At 43.0% G+C, this 17,663-nt stretch overlaps 1 protein-coding gene across 1 annotated transcript; it reads left to right on the top strand.

Annotated features, from left to right (window-relative positions):
- The first annotated feature begins 1,866 nt into the window (after nt 1–1,866).
- On the top strand, nt 1,867–8,677 carry PSMB1 (proteasome 20S subunit beta 1). The gene is made up of 6 exons (XM_041424192.1): nt 1,867–2,033; nt 3,252–3,359; nt 4,732–4,813; nt 5,259–5,388; nt 6,941–7,047; nt 8,411–8,677. Exons 1-6 carry the CDS (start codon nt 1,930–1,932, stop codon nt 8,594–8,596), a joined length of 717 nt encoding a protein of 238 aa, XP_041280126.1. The 5' UTR covers nt 1,867–1,929; the 3' UTR covers nt 8,597–8,677.
- The last annotated feature ends 8,986 nt before the right edge of the window (nt 8,678–17,663 follow it).

Here is a 17,663-nt window from a genome sequence, read left to right as displayed (position 1 = left end):
TTCACAGAGAGGAGCCTTCGGAAATTAAACAAGGTCGAGTGCAGGGTCCTGCACCTGGAGCGGTGTAACCACATGCACCAGCACAGGCTGGGGTCAGCCCGCTGGGAAGCAGCTCTGTGGAGAAGGCCCTGGGCTCCTGGTGCAAACAGGCTCCATGAGCCAGCAGTGCCCCTGTGGCCAAGGCCAGTGCTGTCCTGGGGTGCATTAGGAAGAGCATTGCCAGGAGGTCGATCCTGCCCCTCTACTCAGCTCTGGCAAGGCCACATCTGGAGTGCTGTGTCCTGTTCTGGGTTCCTCAGGACAGGAGAATAATGGAGCTCCTGGAGCAGATGCAGCAGAGGACTGTAGAGATGATTAAGGGGTTGGAGCATCCACTTACGAGGAAAGGCTGAGGCACCTGGACCTGTTCAGCCTCGAGAAGAGACAACTCAGAGGGGACCTCATAAATGTGAATAAATATCTAAAGGGTGGGTGTGAAGAGGATTCATTTGGGCTCATCCTGGTAATGCCAAGCAATAGGACAAGAGGCAGTGGGCAGATACTGATGCACAGGAAGTTCTGCCTGGATATGGGAAGAATTTCTTTACTGTGCAGGTGACCAAGCACTGGTACAGATTGTCCTGAGAGGTTACGGAGTCTCCCTCACTGGAGATGTTCAAGAACCATCTGGACACAACCCTGTGTCAGGTGCTCTAGGATGAGCCTGCTTGAGCAGAACGGTTGCCCCAAATGACCCCCTGTAGTCCCTTCCAGATCCTGTGAATCTGAGGGGGTCCCTGGCAGTGCGCCAGGCCCTCACAGAAGCTGTGGTTCCTCACACTGGAGCGGTAGAGAGTTCCGCACTGCCGTGCTGCCAACTGCCGATCTCACCGCTGTGTCTGCACTGTGCCCATGGAGACTGCAGCCACCACGGCTGTGCTTCCCAAGCAGGGCAACACACTTCTCCTCAGGAGCACCATGTGTCCCCTGCATCTCACTGTCCCCACCCTCTACTCCCCTAGTATCTCTTCAAGCTTCTATCCCAGCCCTTCCCACTTGCTTCCACTTGTGCCATGGTGCCTGGCACCACACCCCATGGCCCACCTCAGGACCTAGTGATACCCCATCTGGAGTACTGTGTCCAGCTCAAGGAAGACCTGGACCTGTTGGAGCAAGTCCAGAGGAGGGCCACCAAGATGCTTAGAGGGACGAAGCACAAGGAAAGGCTGAGATAATTTTGATTATTCAGCCTGGATAAGAGAAGGCTTCAGGGTGACCTACTAGAAAGGTGGAGAGGGACTTTTCACAAGAGCATGTAGTGACAGGACTCAAACTGAAAGAGAGATGGTTTAGATTAGATATTAGGAGGAAGTTTTTGCTGTGAGGGTGGTGCATTACTGGCACAGATTGCCTTGGGAAGTTGTGGGTGCCCAGTCCCTGGAAGTTTTCAATGCAGGACGGAGCTCTGAGTGGCTTGGTCTAGTGAAAGTTGTCCCTGCCCGTGACAGGATTAGATGATCTTTAAGGTCTCTTCCGACTCCAACCACCCGATGATTCTATGATTCCCGACTCTTGCTCTTCACGGCGGTTCCAAAGGTGCTCTCCCCTACAGAACAGGAGCCACGCTGCTGCCCACCCGCCCAAACGCGAGCGGTGTGTTATCACCACTGATCAGCCTGCGTGGCTCCACGAGCGGGCACGCAGGCGCCAGGGCAGCGCCGGCATCGGCTCTTGTCCAAGCGCTGCCCGGGGGCCCAGGCACACACCGTGCCGCAGGCAGGGCCGGGGCGGGTTCCGCCCCTCGGCGGCCCTGCCGCCCTCCGGCCAGACCCCGGCGCTCGCCGCCCGGCAGAGCAGCCAAGAGGAGGCGGTGCCGCCGTCCAGAGCGGCTCCGCTTCCGCCTCCGGTGCCGCCATTTCGCCGTGAGACAGCAGCGATCGGGAGGCCGCGATGCTGTCTACCGCGGGATGCGGGCCCTCCCGGCCTGAGACGGGCTACGGGCTGGAGGCGCCCGTGCAGCACTACCGCTTCTCGCCGTACACCTTCAACGGAGGGTGAGGGGCCCGGGCAGGCAGCGGGCGGGACGGAGCACCCTCGGCCCGGAGTATGGGGCCCTGGGGAAAACGGCGCCGGGGTTGGGGCTGCCTCGCCTTATTCCTTTATATCCCCTCACGGGTTTATATCCCCTCACGGTCTCCTCTTTTTAGGGAGGGAGCGGCAGCACAAGCAGGAGCTGGGCTCGGGCTTGCCTTGAGGCCTTGCAGCCTTTCAGGGTGTTCTTGCCTGTCCGTGTGGCTTTTGGAACACTCGGGCTCCCTAAACTTTGGCTGATCTTAAAGTACGCATCTTTTGTTCCCCGCAGGGTAGTTTCTTTATAGTGGCTTAGAAAAAACAGGTAATGGTTCCTGTTACAGAATCACAGAGCTGTTAGGGCTGGTTGGATTAGGAGATCATCCAGTCCAACCCCCCTGCTAAGGCAGGGTCACCGCGAGCAGGTGACACCAGAACGCGTCCAGGTGGGTTTTGAATGTCTTCAGAGAGGGAGACTCCACGACTTCCTTGGGCAGCCTATTCCAATGCTCTGTCACCCTCAACGTTAAGTTCTTCCTCATGTTGAGGTGGAACTTCCTGTGTTTTAGTTTATGGCCTTTGCTTTTTACCATGCTGCTAGTAAATGTGTTACTGGGTTGAATGCTGCCTTGCTGTAACTGTTAAAGGCAGGTGATACTTTACACACCTGAATTGATGGTATGATCTTGCCAGGTTGGTTTTTTTTTCCTTAGGGTGACTACTGCTTTTTAAAGGGCATCTCTTTGTTACTTAATGGTAATACACCTGTGGTGATCACAAAACTAGTTGTTGGGAAGTAATAACACCAAATTTTAAAACTAGCGTTTATTTAAGTGTAGTGATACTGTTGCTCAATACTGTGCTTGTTTTAGGAGGATGAGTTATTATCAGGCATATAAAATACCTCATCCATTGGGTCTGGTTCTTGCCTGGTGGAGAGTCTCTGTTTTACCAAGTTTCCATACAATTTAAATCAGAGTAGAGTGCCACATATATAGAGTGCATATATTTTCTTCAGTCTGGCTAGAGTCTTCTTCCTTTGGTGTTGAGTAGGGATGTGCATAGTGGGAAACATAACAAGGAATGTAAGATACTTGACAAAACATGAGTCTGGGTGTAGAATTACTATCTAGTTTGTTTCTGTGTTGTCTAAGAAGGTGCTTGTGCTGCAGGTCATGATTTATCAATACTCTTTTTTTAAGGACTGTGCTGGCGATTGCTGGAGAAGACTTCTGTATCGTTGCCTCTGACACACGTCTGAGTGAAGGCTATTCAATTCACTCCCGGGACAGTCCAAAATGCTACAAGCTGTAAGTCCAGATCTTCAAGGATTGAAAAAGATGAAAAATCTTTTGTATTGCTGACCATGTCACCTGCCTCCTGCTTTAAGCAGAATTCTTAGAAGAAGAAGCACAGTAAAAAAGTAGATTTTGGAGTCGTGTTGACCTTTACTGCAATGGATGATGTGATATGATGTTGGATTATAATATAGCCAGATTTCTTGTTTCATGCTCTTGAAGTTAAGTGAGAGCAGAACATTTTTAGCATGATACAAACCTTAATGTGTAGTTTTTTGGCTGGATAATCAGAAGAATTTTTAATTTAACTGTAGCAAAACTTATCCCTAAAACTTATCCCATTCTGCATCTAGTGATTGTGTGCAAGTGTGTTCCACTGCTGCCAGTTGTACTGTATCTCTCTAGTTCATTACCTGGCACTTTAGAGAGGTGTTTGTTTTAGGGGAGGTAAACCTATCAGTAGTTCCATAATTTAACTTTCTTTGCTCATTTTATGCTTAGTTTCACTCAGCTGCCTAGCATCTCCTTGGTTTACAGCTACATGTTATTTATGTTCATTTTACTGCAGCAAGTGCTTGCCTTGTAGGCTGTCATCAACTATGTAACCTTTTTTTTTGTTTGTCTGGGTTATTGTTTCTTTTTCTAACTTGATGACATGAAATCAAAATAACTTGGTTTCTCCTGGCTAACTTGTTACTGCTATGTGTTTGACTCTCTGATACAGTCCAGATGGAGCTTAGTCTGGTGCAGTATACATAACTGTACACGGTGGCTTTGTGAAAGTCTAGTGATGGGCTGAGAGTGGATTTTGTTTTAAGATGTTTTCTGAATGACTGCTTTGGATTGTTCAGTGTGTATTAATGTTTCTAGACTCTTTTCTGTTTCCTAGAATCAAAATTTCAAGTGTGTGTTCTCGTGGCTGGTGTTCATAAAACATTTCAAAACTGAGCAGAGCTGAGCTTCTCTAGTGCATCTGCAGCCAGATAACTTCTGTTTGTGCTGACAGAAGCCGCCAAAACCATAAATGTCACGTAACCATTGTACCAGCTTATAACAGGTCTTCTAGTAAGACTGAATTGCTACAGCTGGAGCTGGGGTGCATGAAGAAATGGAGTTTCTTTTTGTCAGTCTTACTGACAGCTGAAGAAGGAAGTGGGTTGAAGAAAGACATCTGCGTGGTCCTGCGTTTATTGAGTCCTCTTGGAGATGTAGGTTGCAGGTGCCTTTTGTACACCACAAATCTGTTACTACGTTTTAGACAACTGTTTTTGACCGCACTAGAAAAACTGAAAATACATTTGGTGTTTTCATAATAACCTATTGTGTAAGAAATTGCTGTTGTTGATGCTAAGTCTAAATTGTAACAAAATGTTACATTTTTCAGAACAGAACAAACTGTCATTGGATGCACTGGTTTCCATGGAGACTGCCTTACCCTTACTAAAATTATTGAAGCCAGATTAAAGGTAACTATGACTCTTACTGTATTTAGAAGCTTAGATTCTTAATATTATACTTGAGACCAATAATATGATATGTTTTAATTATAACTTCTGCTGGCTTTTTCCCAAGTGTTTGTATCATAACTGTGTTGCTAGTGAAAGATCTGGCAGGGAAAATTGGTGCTGTGTTCTTATTAAGTGTGGCACCATAAATTTATAGACTGGAAGAGCTGGAAAGGATATTGTAAATGAGGCAACACGTACTAATTACAAAAATTTGAAGATGTGTTAATCTTTGGCTTGTAAAGAGGTTTTACCTTTTAGAGCAGTGTGTTTTCACTAATTGTGCTGGTTAATAATTTTGCTTAGCATCAGATTCTTCTGCAGTGAGTTTACAGAAAATGTACTTCTGGTTGAATGTCAGCTTTAGTGTTTGACTTCCTTCCTGGGTGCGCTCTACCACTTGCAGATGTACAAGCATTCCAACAACAAGACCATGACTACAGGGGCTATTGCAGCAATGCTGTCTACTATCCTATACTCTCGACGTTTCTTTCCCTACTACGTCTACAATATAATTGGCGGACTTGATGAAGAAGGTAAGACTTCAAACAGAAAAAGAAAAAAAGAGCGGCTGCATTTCTGTGGGTGGATAGTTATTCCTTGACATCTCAGGGGTACTGATGGAATAACAAAGTTTGTGTTGCTATTCCTAACACCTGCCTTTAGGCATTATGGTACTTACACAGATTGAATACATATTTGTATCTGGCTTGTTTCCTAGTTTTTGTTATTCACTTGATTTTTCATTTCTGAAGGTCTGAAAGTCTAAAAGCTATGTTATAATTATTTGATTACAAATAAAATCTCCAAAGTGAAATAATTCATACTTTAGACTGGAAAATTTTACAACTGTTTTGCTGGATTTTTAAATTGCACCTTTAAAGCAGATGTCACCAGTAAAATTGTATATGTTTCACTCATACCTGTGAGTATGGTAAAGACTATTTAATATGAAGACTTTCTCCAGAGACAGGTTTCTACAAAGTTATTTCAAAATGTTAACTAACCTCTAATGAAAATCATGATTTCTACACAGAAGCTGTAGTTTAATGTACAGCCCTTCCAGAACTTAGTGGGTTGCTGTGATTTGGTTGAGTAGCTGAAATACTGTGTTATCTGGCTTTGAGAAGGAGCTCAGAGGTGGTCTTGTGTGGATAATTTTAGCCATTCCCTGCAGTTTGTTTTTACCAGTAACTTACACTGCTTTCCCAGTCTTGCTAAGACATGTCTATGATTTGTGGGATCTGGCAGGGGATTAGTCTGCCTTGCATAATGGTAAATCTCAGATTATAAGGGTGCTGTAGCAGCTGATAAGAATCAGCGTGCAGGTTTGCTTGCATGGACTAAATTAGGGTCCAGCAAAATTGATTGTTGATTTGGCTGGCTTTTTCAGGGCTGTTCAGCTCCTGTGCCCTGCTGCCACGGGTACTGGCCAGTTCATTGAATTGGGTGCAGCCTGTCTGAACAGAAAGGCTGGGCTTGGCCAGCTGCTGCATTCTGACTGGCATGTCCTCATAAACCCTGATGCTTCAGAGCTACAGTGTGTCTGTACCTCTGATGCTGGTGCAGGCCAGTAAACTTTGCACCACCTGGTCTGGCTGCAGAGGGAGGTGTGCAAGAAACCAGAGCATCATCCCTGGTTCTGGGAGTTCGATGCAGAGGCATCCAGGCATGCTTTCTGGAGGTAATTCAAGAAACGTATAATTCAGGATCAGTGTCTGAGCTGCTTGTTTGTGTGAGGCGTGGAACCCCTGGGGCTCTTTGTGCAGCACTACACTCTAGCTCATTTTTCTGCTTTGATTACTCTGCATCAGCACTTTTTCTGTGGTAAGTAGTGTAGCAAACATCTGTTGAAGCATGGTTGTGGCTTAAATAAAGAAAATAACCTTGGATCTTGTACCAGGCTGCAGCCATAGTGAGTCTTCTGTAAAAAGCATCATCTGAACATATTCTGTTGTTTGGTAAAGGTTTACTGTGATCTGCAGTGTTCCAGATAGTGCTTATCCAGAAAGCTGGTTCTGTTGAAAATGCTTGTCAGTATTGGGCAGCTTTATGAATTACATACTGATTTTTATTTTTTTTTTTCAGGGAAGGGAGCAGTTTATAGCTTTGATCCAGTGGGCTCCTATGAGAGAGATACTTTCAAAGCAGGTGGATCAGCAAGTGCAATGTTGCAGCCTTTGCTGGATAACCAGGTAAAATAGCTTGTTGGCTTTTGTTTTGGTTTGGTTTTTTTTCTTTATCTCAGTAAAGATTTGTGACATTCAAATTAATGTAGGTTTACTTCTGGAGAATATTACTTTTGAGAGAAGTTTTAAGTCTGTTACCCAGGTAGGACCTGGTAATCCATACATTTATAAATTATGTGGCTTTACTTTCTCAGGAGAAATCGAAGTTTTGCTTTGGGGTCTGTTCAGGTTTTTAATGCATTGTTTGTATTTGCAATGCCTGTTTAAAAGACAGAAATGTTTTAATTGGGAGTTATGTTTATCCTAGAAGGTGTTTGGATGGGTTTTGTTCTGGGTTTTGGGAGTTTTTTATTTTCTGATAACATAAATATGCTTGTTACTTGGTATGAAACAATACCAAATTAAGAAGATAGAATTGATACATACATTTTATCATTTAACATACCCTTGTTTAAGTCTTCAGTTTTATACAACTCAGATACCATTTTTTAGTAAAAGTGTTTTTACATAAAACTGCTGGAAACTTATTCAGATAAATCTGTCTGAAATACTTGAAGAATATTTTCATATTTAGTTGAAGCTGTTAATAATTGAATGGGAGAAATACCAAAGCATGTTTTACTTATTTTAATTTTTTGACATTGGTGTTGTTATTTAGTCACTTGAACCTGATGCCAACACAACTTTTGTGCTTAGAAAAGTAGTGAATGTTCTTTTCTTGACCAGATGAGAAAGGAATATAATATTTCTTTTTTTTTTTTTTTTTTTTTTACTTTATTAACTGAAGGAAATATATTCTGCAAAAACCAAGTTGTCATAAGTAATTTTTTATTGCTTAGGGGTTTCAGGCAAAACATGGGACTCTTCTCCCTTACCTGTTCTGATGCTTAAGTTGACACTTATATTTATAAGCTAACTTAACACTGTTTGTTAGGACCAGATATGCTCCAATACAGACTTAGTTTTGAAGTCTAGGTATCTCAGGGAATATTTGCTTTTAAGAAATGTTCCTAACTACAAGTGACTGGAGAAAAAAAGACTCATGTGCAGTTCTGGTACTGCCAAACTTGTGAGAAGTTTATGAAGAATTAGATCAGATCCAAATGCTCATTGTGATCTTGTACATGCTGAATGAGCAGAAGGAGCTATGCTGGCTGTATATTGGATCTGCTTCTAGGTAATTTTCTAAGAGTGTTGGTATTGGCAAAGGTCTCAACTGTAAACTGTGTGGAGGAATACTTTTTCAGCTTTGGGGTTTTAAAAATAGATGGACTCTTTCTTCTTTTTAATTAATCTAAATCTGTTTATTCTAGTGTAGAGACTGAAACAATTTTCATAGATGGATAAAATACATTTTCATCTCTCTTAGATTGGCTTCAAGAACATGCAAAATGTGGAGCATGTACCTCTGACCCTGGAAAAGGCTTTGCAGCTGGTAAAGGATGTCTTCATTTCTGCTGCTGAGAGAGATGTGTATACTGGGGATGCACTAAAGATTTGCATTGTCACAAAAGATGGAATTAAAGAGCAAACTGTTCAGTTACGAAAAGACTAACTCAGTTCATGTTATCTGTGATGCACAATTTACCTGTGTTATGAAGACATTTGTCCAATTAAATTTTTTTCAAACAGTTCAGCTACTGTGGTGCTGAGTATTTTCTGTCTTTGTTAGAAGTTGTGTGTTTTAGAAACCAGAGCAGTTCGTGGTGAGGAAGCAGCTTAAAGTTACAAGTCAGTTTTCTTCATCTCATCTTAATCTATCAATCAAGCTAATTCTAATGGAAGTTTAATCCCCTTCTCACAATCCCTTCTGCTGAACTATGGGGGAGTATTAAAATTTAGGCTCAGAGACGATTCTGATAATTCTTTCAGTTCAGTCTTGATTTAGTGAGTAAAGCATTTGCTGTGTTCATGCTGCCTTCTCTGCACTTCATAGCTTGCTTTTCCTCTCTTCTCCTTTATTTCTCTGACATGCAGTCCTGACATTTGACTTTGTGTACTTACTTTCAAAGACTGTATGGGTCATCTGAATCCCATATGTTAGAGGGAAGAATGTTAAATGGAATATTTCAGAGTTTAGTCCTGGACTCTGCTTCTGGGCTCACCTCTGCGTCTTTCTGTTTGGTTAATGCCCAGAATCTGAAGCATTGTCCCCTTGTGGCTTCTGATGGAAAATAACTTAGAATGGAGATTCCTGAGTGCCTTTTAATGCCCGGGTCCTTTGTTAGGCCTACTGCTGCCTTTGATTCTCGGGAAATTGCATCAAGTGTAGTTTGTTTGATGTCCTGTATCACTGTCCTGGAAATTGGCTTCAGTATTAGGACCTTTAGAAAAACAGAGCTGCATCATCAAGGGCAAGGTAGTTTTCTCTTGTCCAAGAGTCCTTTCACGGTCTGTAGCTCTTTATAAAATATCTCGTTGCTTCAGGTGGCACACTAGTTCCTTAAAAGAACAATTTGCTCGCGTGCTTGACCCTAAGGCAACATTATCTTGTGTTTGGGTGTGACTGGCTGATTGCAGTGCAGCATTTTGGGTGCAGTGCTTTATTCCTAGCTCTGGCTGGGCTTGACCAGAGATGACAGGGTTTGTAGGCTGTTTAGATAGTGGGTAGTCTTTTGAACATCAGTAATTGAGCAACCAGTGCTTTTAAACAGACTGCAGGAAATCCACCAACTCTTCCGAGGTGTTCGTGAAGGCACTTGACCACTGGGTGCCAGTGTTGGGCCGGGTAAGGAGGGAAGAGGTCCTTCCTGGGTAGTTGGCTGTAAGAAAGGCACGCAGCATCTCACTCTGGGTGGCTGAAGTCACTTGGGCATGAAAGTCAGAACTTCCAGGTATGTTCAGGTGTCTTAAGGCGATGTTTAACATTTTCAAAAGTCAGTGGACAAGGTTGATTGTATAAATGTAGCTGTATGCTGTCTGTACTCAGCAAATGGCACACAATGCAATAATTCTAAGAACAGAAAGCCTGTGCCTATTTAAAATACAAATCAGCAATACCGAATTAAATACCTGCTCTGTTACATCTGTAAAATTAAGTTAAAGCTCCTTAAACTCGCCTGTCTTTAATACCAGATTTATGTTGAATTGCTCAAGCATTTCACAACAGGCTGTTGGTGTTTTACGCAAAGTTGTTGAAATCTACTGAGACTAAATAGTGTTTCAGTTGCAAAGAAAAGCAGGAGAGGGTAACAAATTCATATGCCTGCCTTTTGGACAGGTCTGTTTGCAATATATAAGGTCTAAACAGTGAAGAGCAACAAACAAGGGGAACTATCTCATGATGAACTAATTCAATATTCTTGCAGGATGCCAGATATATAGGACAGTTGCAGTGATTTAACTCAAATGTTTTGAAAAATTTGGCTGCTCTTATATTTAAGGGTAGATTTTACATCCAAAATAAATGCATGTTGACAGATTTTAGGAATAACTCTTTAGTTTGATGTTTTAGTTGTTTTAGGCTTGCCTCTGTAAGTTCTTTCAGGAGAAACACAAGGTAATTAGAATTTTCAGGTGTCATTTGCAGTCTCAGAAGAGGTATAAGATCAAGTACCTGTTTCAACTCTGTGCCGTCCTGTTGGTGCACTTGCCCAGTTGTGAGATGACCATTTTGTCTCCTTTTCAGGTTTCCCTGCAGAGTACATCTAGCTGAAGAACCAGCAGGAAAGGAAGTTTTTTCACAGGCCCATTGGACTGAAAATACCACGTTTCTTTCACCAAAGAACATAGCACTGTGTTCACTCCCTTTGTGGATGGGTTTGGAACCAGTGAGATGGGGAGGCTTGTTTCCCACATTTTTAACTTTCCAGTTATGCCCTGCCCTGATGCCATCACTGCTTGTGCTCTGAGTGAGGAGTTGCAGGAGTGACAGGAGATGTGTGAGTACAAAAGTATTCACAGGCTGTTCAGCTAGAAGTTACTTGCTTTTTAGTATGAAAACACCCCAAATGTTAGATATATATTGTGGGTGAAAGGCATTTTATTTTTTTTTAAATCCATCATGTTCCCTAGCTTGGTTTGCAAAGATTGTCATCACCTCAGGATGAAAGGTGAGAAGGCCCCAGCTGTCTGCAGCTCTCCTTAGTTCCGTGCCTGTGCTTCCCATGCGTAAATCAGCTTAGTATTCATCTAGCACTGTGTCTACAGTGTAAATTAACAGTTTATGAAGCATTTTGCACCTTACTTGGTTACAGAACTGTCTAGGCAGGCTACAGAGGTGCAGCTAGGCAAAACAATTGTAACAGTGCCACTTAAAGGTGCTAGAAGGAAAGGGCTGGGTTTGGCAGATGTACTTGGACAGGGATTAGAGGTCTTTAATACAATTTCATGTAAGAGAAAGGAGAGAGAGCAAAAATGTTAATCTTGAAACCTTTTCTTAATTTTAAATGTATGTACCTTTCGAGAGTGGGGTGCACTGCAGGACTGGAATTACCTTGATGTGAGCACTGTCAGCTCTAAGGGTGTACAAGAGCAGGAGCCGGCAGCTCCACTTCACCTGCAGCAGTACTAAGGAACGCCCTAAGGTGGCAATAGCTGCTTGCTCTCGCAGGGCTCGGCACAATTCCCCGCGGGGTGGGTGGAAATAGCCATACACACTTCCCAGTGTCCCACTGTAATGCGCTTTGGGGTACTGTTTGTTGAGGACATGGGAGGCTTTATTTTGATCTCAGCCGAATGGCTGTGTACCCTTGCTTGTGTAAGGGACTGTACAAGGTCACAATCAGCCTTAAAAACTAGTTTTGTAAAGCAAAGTTTTCTTCACTAATTTTGGACGTGTTTTCACTAATATTGTTTATGCATCAAATCCATTTTAAGTACAGAAGAGGGGGCTTGTTACTATGGAAAGTGAAAGTGCTTGACAGGACATAAATATTGCATGTATTCTTCTAAAAGCTTAGTTGACTATATCAGTCAGGGATAAGTTTAATTTTCTTTTAATTAAAACCAAGACTTTCTTGAGGCTGAATCATAAGATGTTGTTATAGAAACCAAATACCGAGCTTTCTCACTCTAGGGTGACGTTTTCCCTTTTATACTGAGATATGCCTGTAACACTATATATGCCTTAGTGTGATGGGAGCCAGGACCAGGCTGCTGACTACAGAAAACCATTTAAATGGAAATTATAAAACACTATATGAAGTACAGTAGTTTGAATGGTCCTACTGCACCTTGCTCCCTTATATTCTAAAGTATTTATTACCTTAGGGGACAAAGTTGTAATTTCTCACATTTGATAAGCCTTTTTTGATAGGCTGTAATCATACATCCTAGAAAACTGCTTTGGCAATTTCTTTCTATATATTTAGCAATTCAGGATTTTACAAACCTAAACTTGGGGAAAGGTGGCAGAAGCAAGTGGGGACTGATTAAAGCAGCATTCATGTGAATCCAAGCAGATTAAACTACTCCTGCTTCTCTCCAGTCTAGCTGAAAATAGTTTTTAGGAGTATAAAGTAACTGCTGCCTTATTCAGGATTCCTTATGGAAAGTCAGGAATCAACTTTTGAGTAGCAGGAGTTTGGAAATGACAGCTTTCAAATTCCTCTTTTTCTTTCAGCCTTTGCTTTTGTTTAGTGTGAATGTCCTTTGCTTTTAGGCCATTTGGGGCAGTCGTAAACCAGACAATAAGGCACATGGGCCTGAAGTTAACTAAGATTTTTCTCCAGATCTCTCTTCTCAAGCCAAATTCCTTCTGAGAAGGGGTTTTGTCTGTGTGAGTGCAACAAAGTAAGACCACTTTTATATTCTTTCAACAATAATATGTAGTTAGTTTAATTGTATGGACCATTTTCTGTGTACTTCCTTTTCCAAGCAATTTCAACAAAGTATTCATAATTACAAAAACATGGTTTAGCAGAAAAAACAAACAAAAAATCCTGAGTATCTTTCCTGCTAGGCTGTTCTTGGCCCCTTTCCTAACAGTTGCTGGCAAAGTTCAACTTCACTGTTCATTTCAGAGGCTCAAGTGGGGGTAGCGATGGACTTCTCTGCAGTCTACAATAATTAATATTCTTTGGCACAAGACACAGATTAAAGGGCTACAGGCAAGAGACTAGTCACGGTACCAGAAATTTAACCAGTCCTTTGTACTTAAGCTCAAAGAACCATAAAAGAAAACTTAAAAAATAGGATTCCCTTTTGTGCTGAGGAAAAGAAACAAGGTGTTGAAGCTTGCAGTGTTACACAGATACTTCACGGTTGAGGTGAAGTGCTATTGACTTTCCTAAGACTTGGCTTCTCTGAAGCATAGGTATTTCTGTTGCTTAGTTTTGTGCAGTTACACAGGTTTAGTGATCTCCTTGATGGGTCTACAAGAAGTCACCAATGTGCTGATTCACCTAGGTGCCCATCCAGCTGTATGTGACACCCACAGTGCTTGGCCCACAGAGATGGCTTAGCTGAACAGGATTGCAGCCCCTCTGGACCAATCCTCTCTTTAACCAGGCTTTGTGGAACTGGCTGTGATGAGCTTGGCAGTCAGGCTGCGTGGATGATTGAGCTGGTCATTGCTCCTTCAATGCTACACTCCCACTCTGGAGCCCCTGGGTGGCTCAGCTGAGCACCTCCTCTCCATCCTGAGCAGTTGATGGAGGCTTAACCAGTTGGGGCTACCTGGCAGGTGAGAGATGCTGTAGAATGCCTTGGAAGCTGGTCCCCTACCAAGATCCCATACTCAAACTTCCCAGTAGGAAACACACTTCTGTTTGTAGCTTACTCATGCAGCCTCTGCAGAGAACCTCATGCACTGAGATACCAGAAAGTCAAGTGTCCTGATGGGGAAATGCCCCCCACACACAACAAACACCATGAACTGAGGTGGAGGCTTTTTTTTCAGGGTTTATATAAGTGACCGTTCTGGAGAAAGCTGCATTCCAGTGTCACTGCCTTGTGTTTGATCTGAACTTTTTTTGACATGTACCCTTGAATGCAGAACAGTTAACACAATCTCCACTTAGTCCCACGGCAAACAAACATTTTGGTGCGGCTGGAATGTGTTTGCTAGTTGCAGACAAGCCGATCTCATTAGAACTGCATTTACAACTTTTGCCAAGCGTTTTGAAACTGGTTGACATGCACAACAGCTGTCTGAGCTGGAATGGCATTCCATTCCCTGCCTCCATCTTATTAGCAGAAGGCATCCCCTTGATTAATGACAATTAGATGGGATTTTCAAAAATTAAAGGTAATTTGTTTTTGGAAGGGCCATGCAATGTGTTTTCATTCTCTGATTTAAAATAAGCCACAAAATCTAGATTTTTTTGGCTTTTCTCAAAAGCCAAGAGAAGTACTTACCCTGAGCTAACCTGCAACATTTGAAGTGAAAACATTATAAAGGGTGATGCAAAGTGTTTTCAGCTGGTACGTAGCTCAATTGCAGACAAAAGCATTTCCAGAGGAACCGGGGGACCTCGTTTCCTTCTTGTTTCTCCAGCCTCTCAGTGTAGAGCTGTTGAGCTTAGAGCCTTGAATAGAGAGACTTGATTCAGTGCAGGCTGTTACATCTAAACCATTCAGTGTATTTTGTTTGGCTCTACAGCTTTTAAAGTCAGTGGCTGTGGTGCCCTTCACCTCTGTTAAGATGCTTCTCTGTCAAAGGGACACTCTTCATCAAACACAGCGAAGCACCAAACAGACAAGATGCTCTATTCTGAGGAGCTGGGAAGTTACAGTGGCCAAAGCAGTATCTATATGTTGGCATTCACATGCCTAATTTAACCCATAAAATTCCTGGACAAACATTTATCAGGAGGTTCTGGTGGTTTAGTTTAAGCCCGGTGCTTAGTTTAAGTCCAGTGTTAGCAGAAAAGCTACACTGATATTCATTCTCTGCACAAACCTAGAGCTCTGAACTCTAATTCATGCTCTCAGATAAATTTAACTATGCTGCCAGAAGTCATCATTGCAATTTAAATTTAAAAAGGACAATGAATCAGACTTCTGAAGTAAGTGAGGTCCTTTTGACTAGTTGGCTCAGATTAAAAATAAAATAAAAGATAAAGTTCTCATAAGAGAATGCACTTACAGTGTTTTAACTAATATTTTGATCTGCACAGGTGGAGGGTTGTTTTTACGAATGCTTCCATTCAAAGCCAAAATGCATTTTGGAACTACTCCAAGAATTTAGTTTCTATCAGAAGCTACACAAATCTGCTCTTTTCTTGCACTATTTCCTCCTCACACTCTTTCCAACAAAAGAACATCCAACAGGCCAAGCTATTCAACAGCAACTAATGGACGGCCCTTAAGTGTCCCGTTTGAGGTCCCAGCAGTCTTGGCTCTGAACTGGAGATTAAAAGCCAGCTGTTTGTTGATTTTAAGTGAATTCCTCCAGTTAGTTTCACTACAGAGAAGGTGAAGTCAGAGGTGGTCCGATACATTCAAGATTTATCTTAGGAGCTGTGGGATGAATTCACGAAACGTACAGTTTGCCATCCACATCCTAAAACCCACATGCAACCACTTGGTCAGCCAGTGTGGCTCCAGCTACAGTGTTGGACTACAGGACTGCTGCCTTGTAAGCACCAATTGTAAGTTTTAATGAGACAAACCAATTAGATGGCTTGACAGACCATCACAACAGTGACGCAACCGCGCTCAACCCCCATTAGAGGAGCAGCAGAATTTCAAAGAACTGCTATTAAAGAAAAGTCACAGAATAGCTTGCACACAGCCCTGCAAACAACAACATCACCCACAGGCTGTGGAGCAAGGGGAAGGGCGGTGAGAGTGAAGCAGAAACAAGTGCAAGGAATTCATCCAAATACTGATTTTTCCCTTTCTAACACTCAGCATGGGCACAGCTTGAGTTTCAGGTACCATCTATGAAATACAACTGCTGTACATAACTCCTACTGTATTATTGGTCCAACAGAGACTACAGAAAGTTATAGCATGGCCTTTGCAAAAATGCACATATATAAAATCACTTGTTCCAGGCAGTGTGTCACATTGTCCTACAGATACCAACTGATACACAGGGCTGTATTCACTGATGCACCTACACTCACAAGGCATTTCCTTCCTGAAAGCCAGAGGAAATTTTTATCACTCCACACCCTGACTTGCAGGTGTGATCCATGCAGAGGATCAAGGGATATGGATTTTGGAATTTTGCCTCTTCCTCCTCCCTTGGGTACCAGTTCATACATCACCTGCTGTCCCTGCTGGTTTGAACTGGGACTCTGGCCATCACCACAGCTTGCTACAGGCAAGGTCTCACTTGTTTTCAGCATGTTGAGCCCAACACCTTAAATGTCACTAAGACACAATCCAATCGATGGAGTGATGTTTGGGTGATGCTCCCAAGACAAAATTTCCATTGCAGAGTGTGCATTGAGCAGTTTTCAGTGGTTACAATCCTCTTCTGCTGATGCTGAAAGAGACATCAAACAGAAGGTCCCACAGACATGGCAAGGTCCTGCTTGTCAAACCAGAAAGCATTTTACAAAGCTCTTCTTTCCAAATGAGCCACTTTGCCTTATTTTCAAATATGTGTCAAGGAGGATCCAAGACTAACAGAGTAATGAAAGTTGCTAGCTCCAGAATTCACTGTTGCTTGTCTAAGTTATTTTCCCTAAATTAAAGACCCATAAACACACCCCTCTTGGACTGCATGACACACAGATCATAAAAGCAAATTTCAAGATGTGAGTTGATGCTGAGAGGACAGTTTGTTTCTATTACTCATGAGAGTGAAGGGGACCTCTGTGATGCTGTAATACACTGAGAGGATTGTGGGGCAGGGGCACATGCGACTGTGTGGAACATCTGTTCTGCTCCATATATGCTGTCCAAGTCTCTCTTCCCAGCCTCCTGTTAGTCATTATTCAAAGAGGTATTACACAGAGCCACCTCCTTTGCCATCAGCTCTGACTGAGCCCTGTACCAGTAAGCTGTTGGTGAGAAGCATCCACCAAGGACTGAGGCACCATGCTGTGGTTTCTGTCTCAGATCTGGTAACCATAACATAGCTGGAGCTGCAATGCAGGCCACCACAGGCTGAAAACTCTCTGCCTGCTTTTCATGTTAGCAAAAATCAATTGACACCATGTGAAGTACCTCTGCCAGCTCTTGACAGCCTCTCAGTAAGATCCAACAGACCACAACATGTCAGAGTGGGAATTTTGCCTTAACAAGTCCAAACTGAGCTACCCCAACCCTTGTGAGCAAAGAGCAACACTTAACGTGTCTATATTTGTTTCTGTGGGGTAAAATATTCTGTCAAGCAGAAGGTCATTAACACATAACTGGGTAGTTTTCAATAAATTGGTACCCAGCTACCATGGCAGGAAATGACAACCTAGTGCCTGGTGGCATCAGTAAAGCCAAAGGATGTGCCATTCCTGGCCACCACAGAGCGGAGATTCTGATATGCACAGCAACAAATGATGTGCTTCAGAGAGAGGGAAGACAAGGCAGAGCAACTTGGCGTGGAGCAGAAAAGCTGCTCTGCAGACAGAAACTCACTGTAGGTGCAAAAGGCTTGCAGGGTAGGAGATACACACCCTGGAGCTGCTCCTATGGCCTTTGTCCCAACCCCAGAGAAAGGGGTGTTCCTTGTGAGTGCATCCTCTATGCACTTGCGTCACAGACACCACTGAAGAGCTGCTGTCACA

Source organism: Onychostruthus taczanowskii, unplaced genomic scaffold, assembly GCF_017590055.1.
Source record: "Onychostruthus taczanowskii isolate IOZ18803 unplaced genomic scaffold, ASM1759005v1 scaffold111, whole genome shotgun sequence".
Classification (NCBI taxonomy): Eukaryota; Metazoa; Chordata; class Aves; order Passeriformes; family Passeridae; genus Onychostruthus; species Onychostruthus taczanowskii.
Note: the sequence above shows the minus strand (reverse complement) of the source record. Positions and strands in the feature narration are given on the sequence as shown.

Coding starts and splice junctions, on each gene's coding strand:
- PSMB1 (XM_041424192.1), top strand. CDS start 1,930: ATGCTGTCTACCGCGGGATGCGGGCCCTCCCGGCCTGAGACGGGCTAC. Junction 3,360..4,731: donor AGTCCAAAATGCTACAAGCT/GTAAGTCCAGAT, acceptor TACATTTTTCAG/AACAGAACAAACTGTCATTG. Junction 7,048..8,410: donor AGCCTTTGCTGGATAACCAG/GTAAAATAGCTT, acceptor CATCTCTCTTAG/ATTGGCTTCAAGAACATGCA.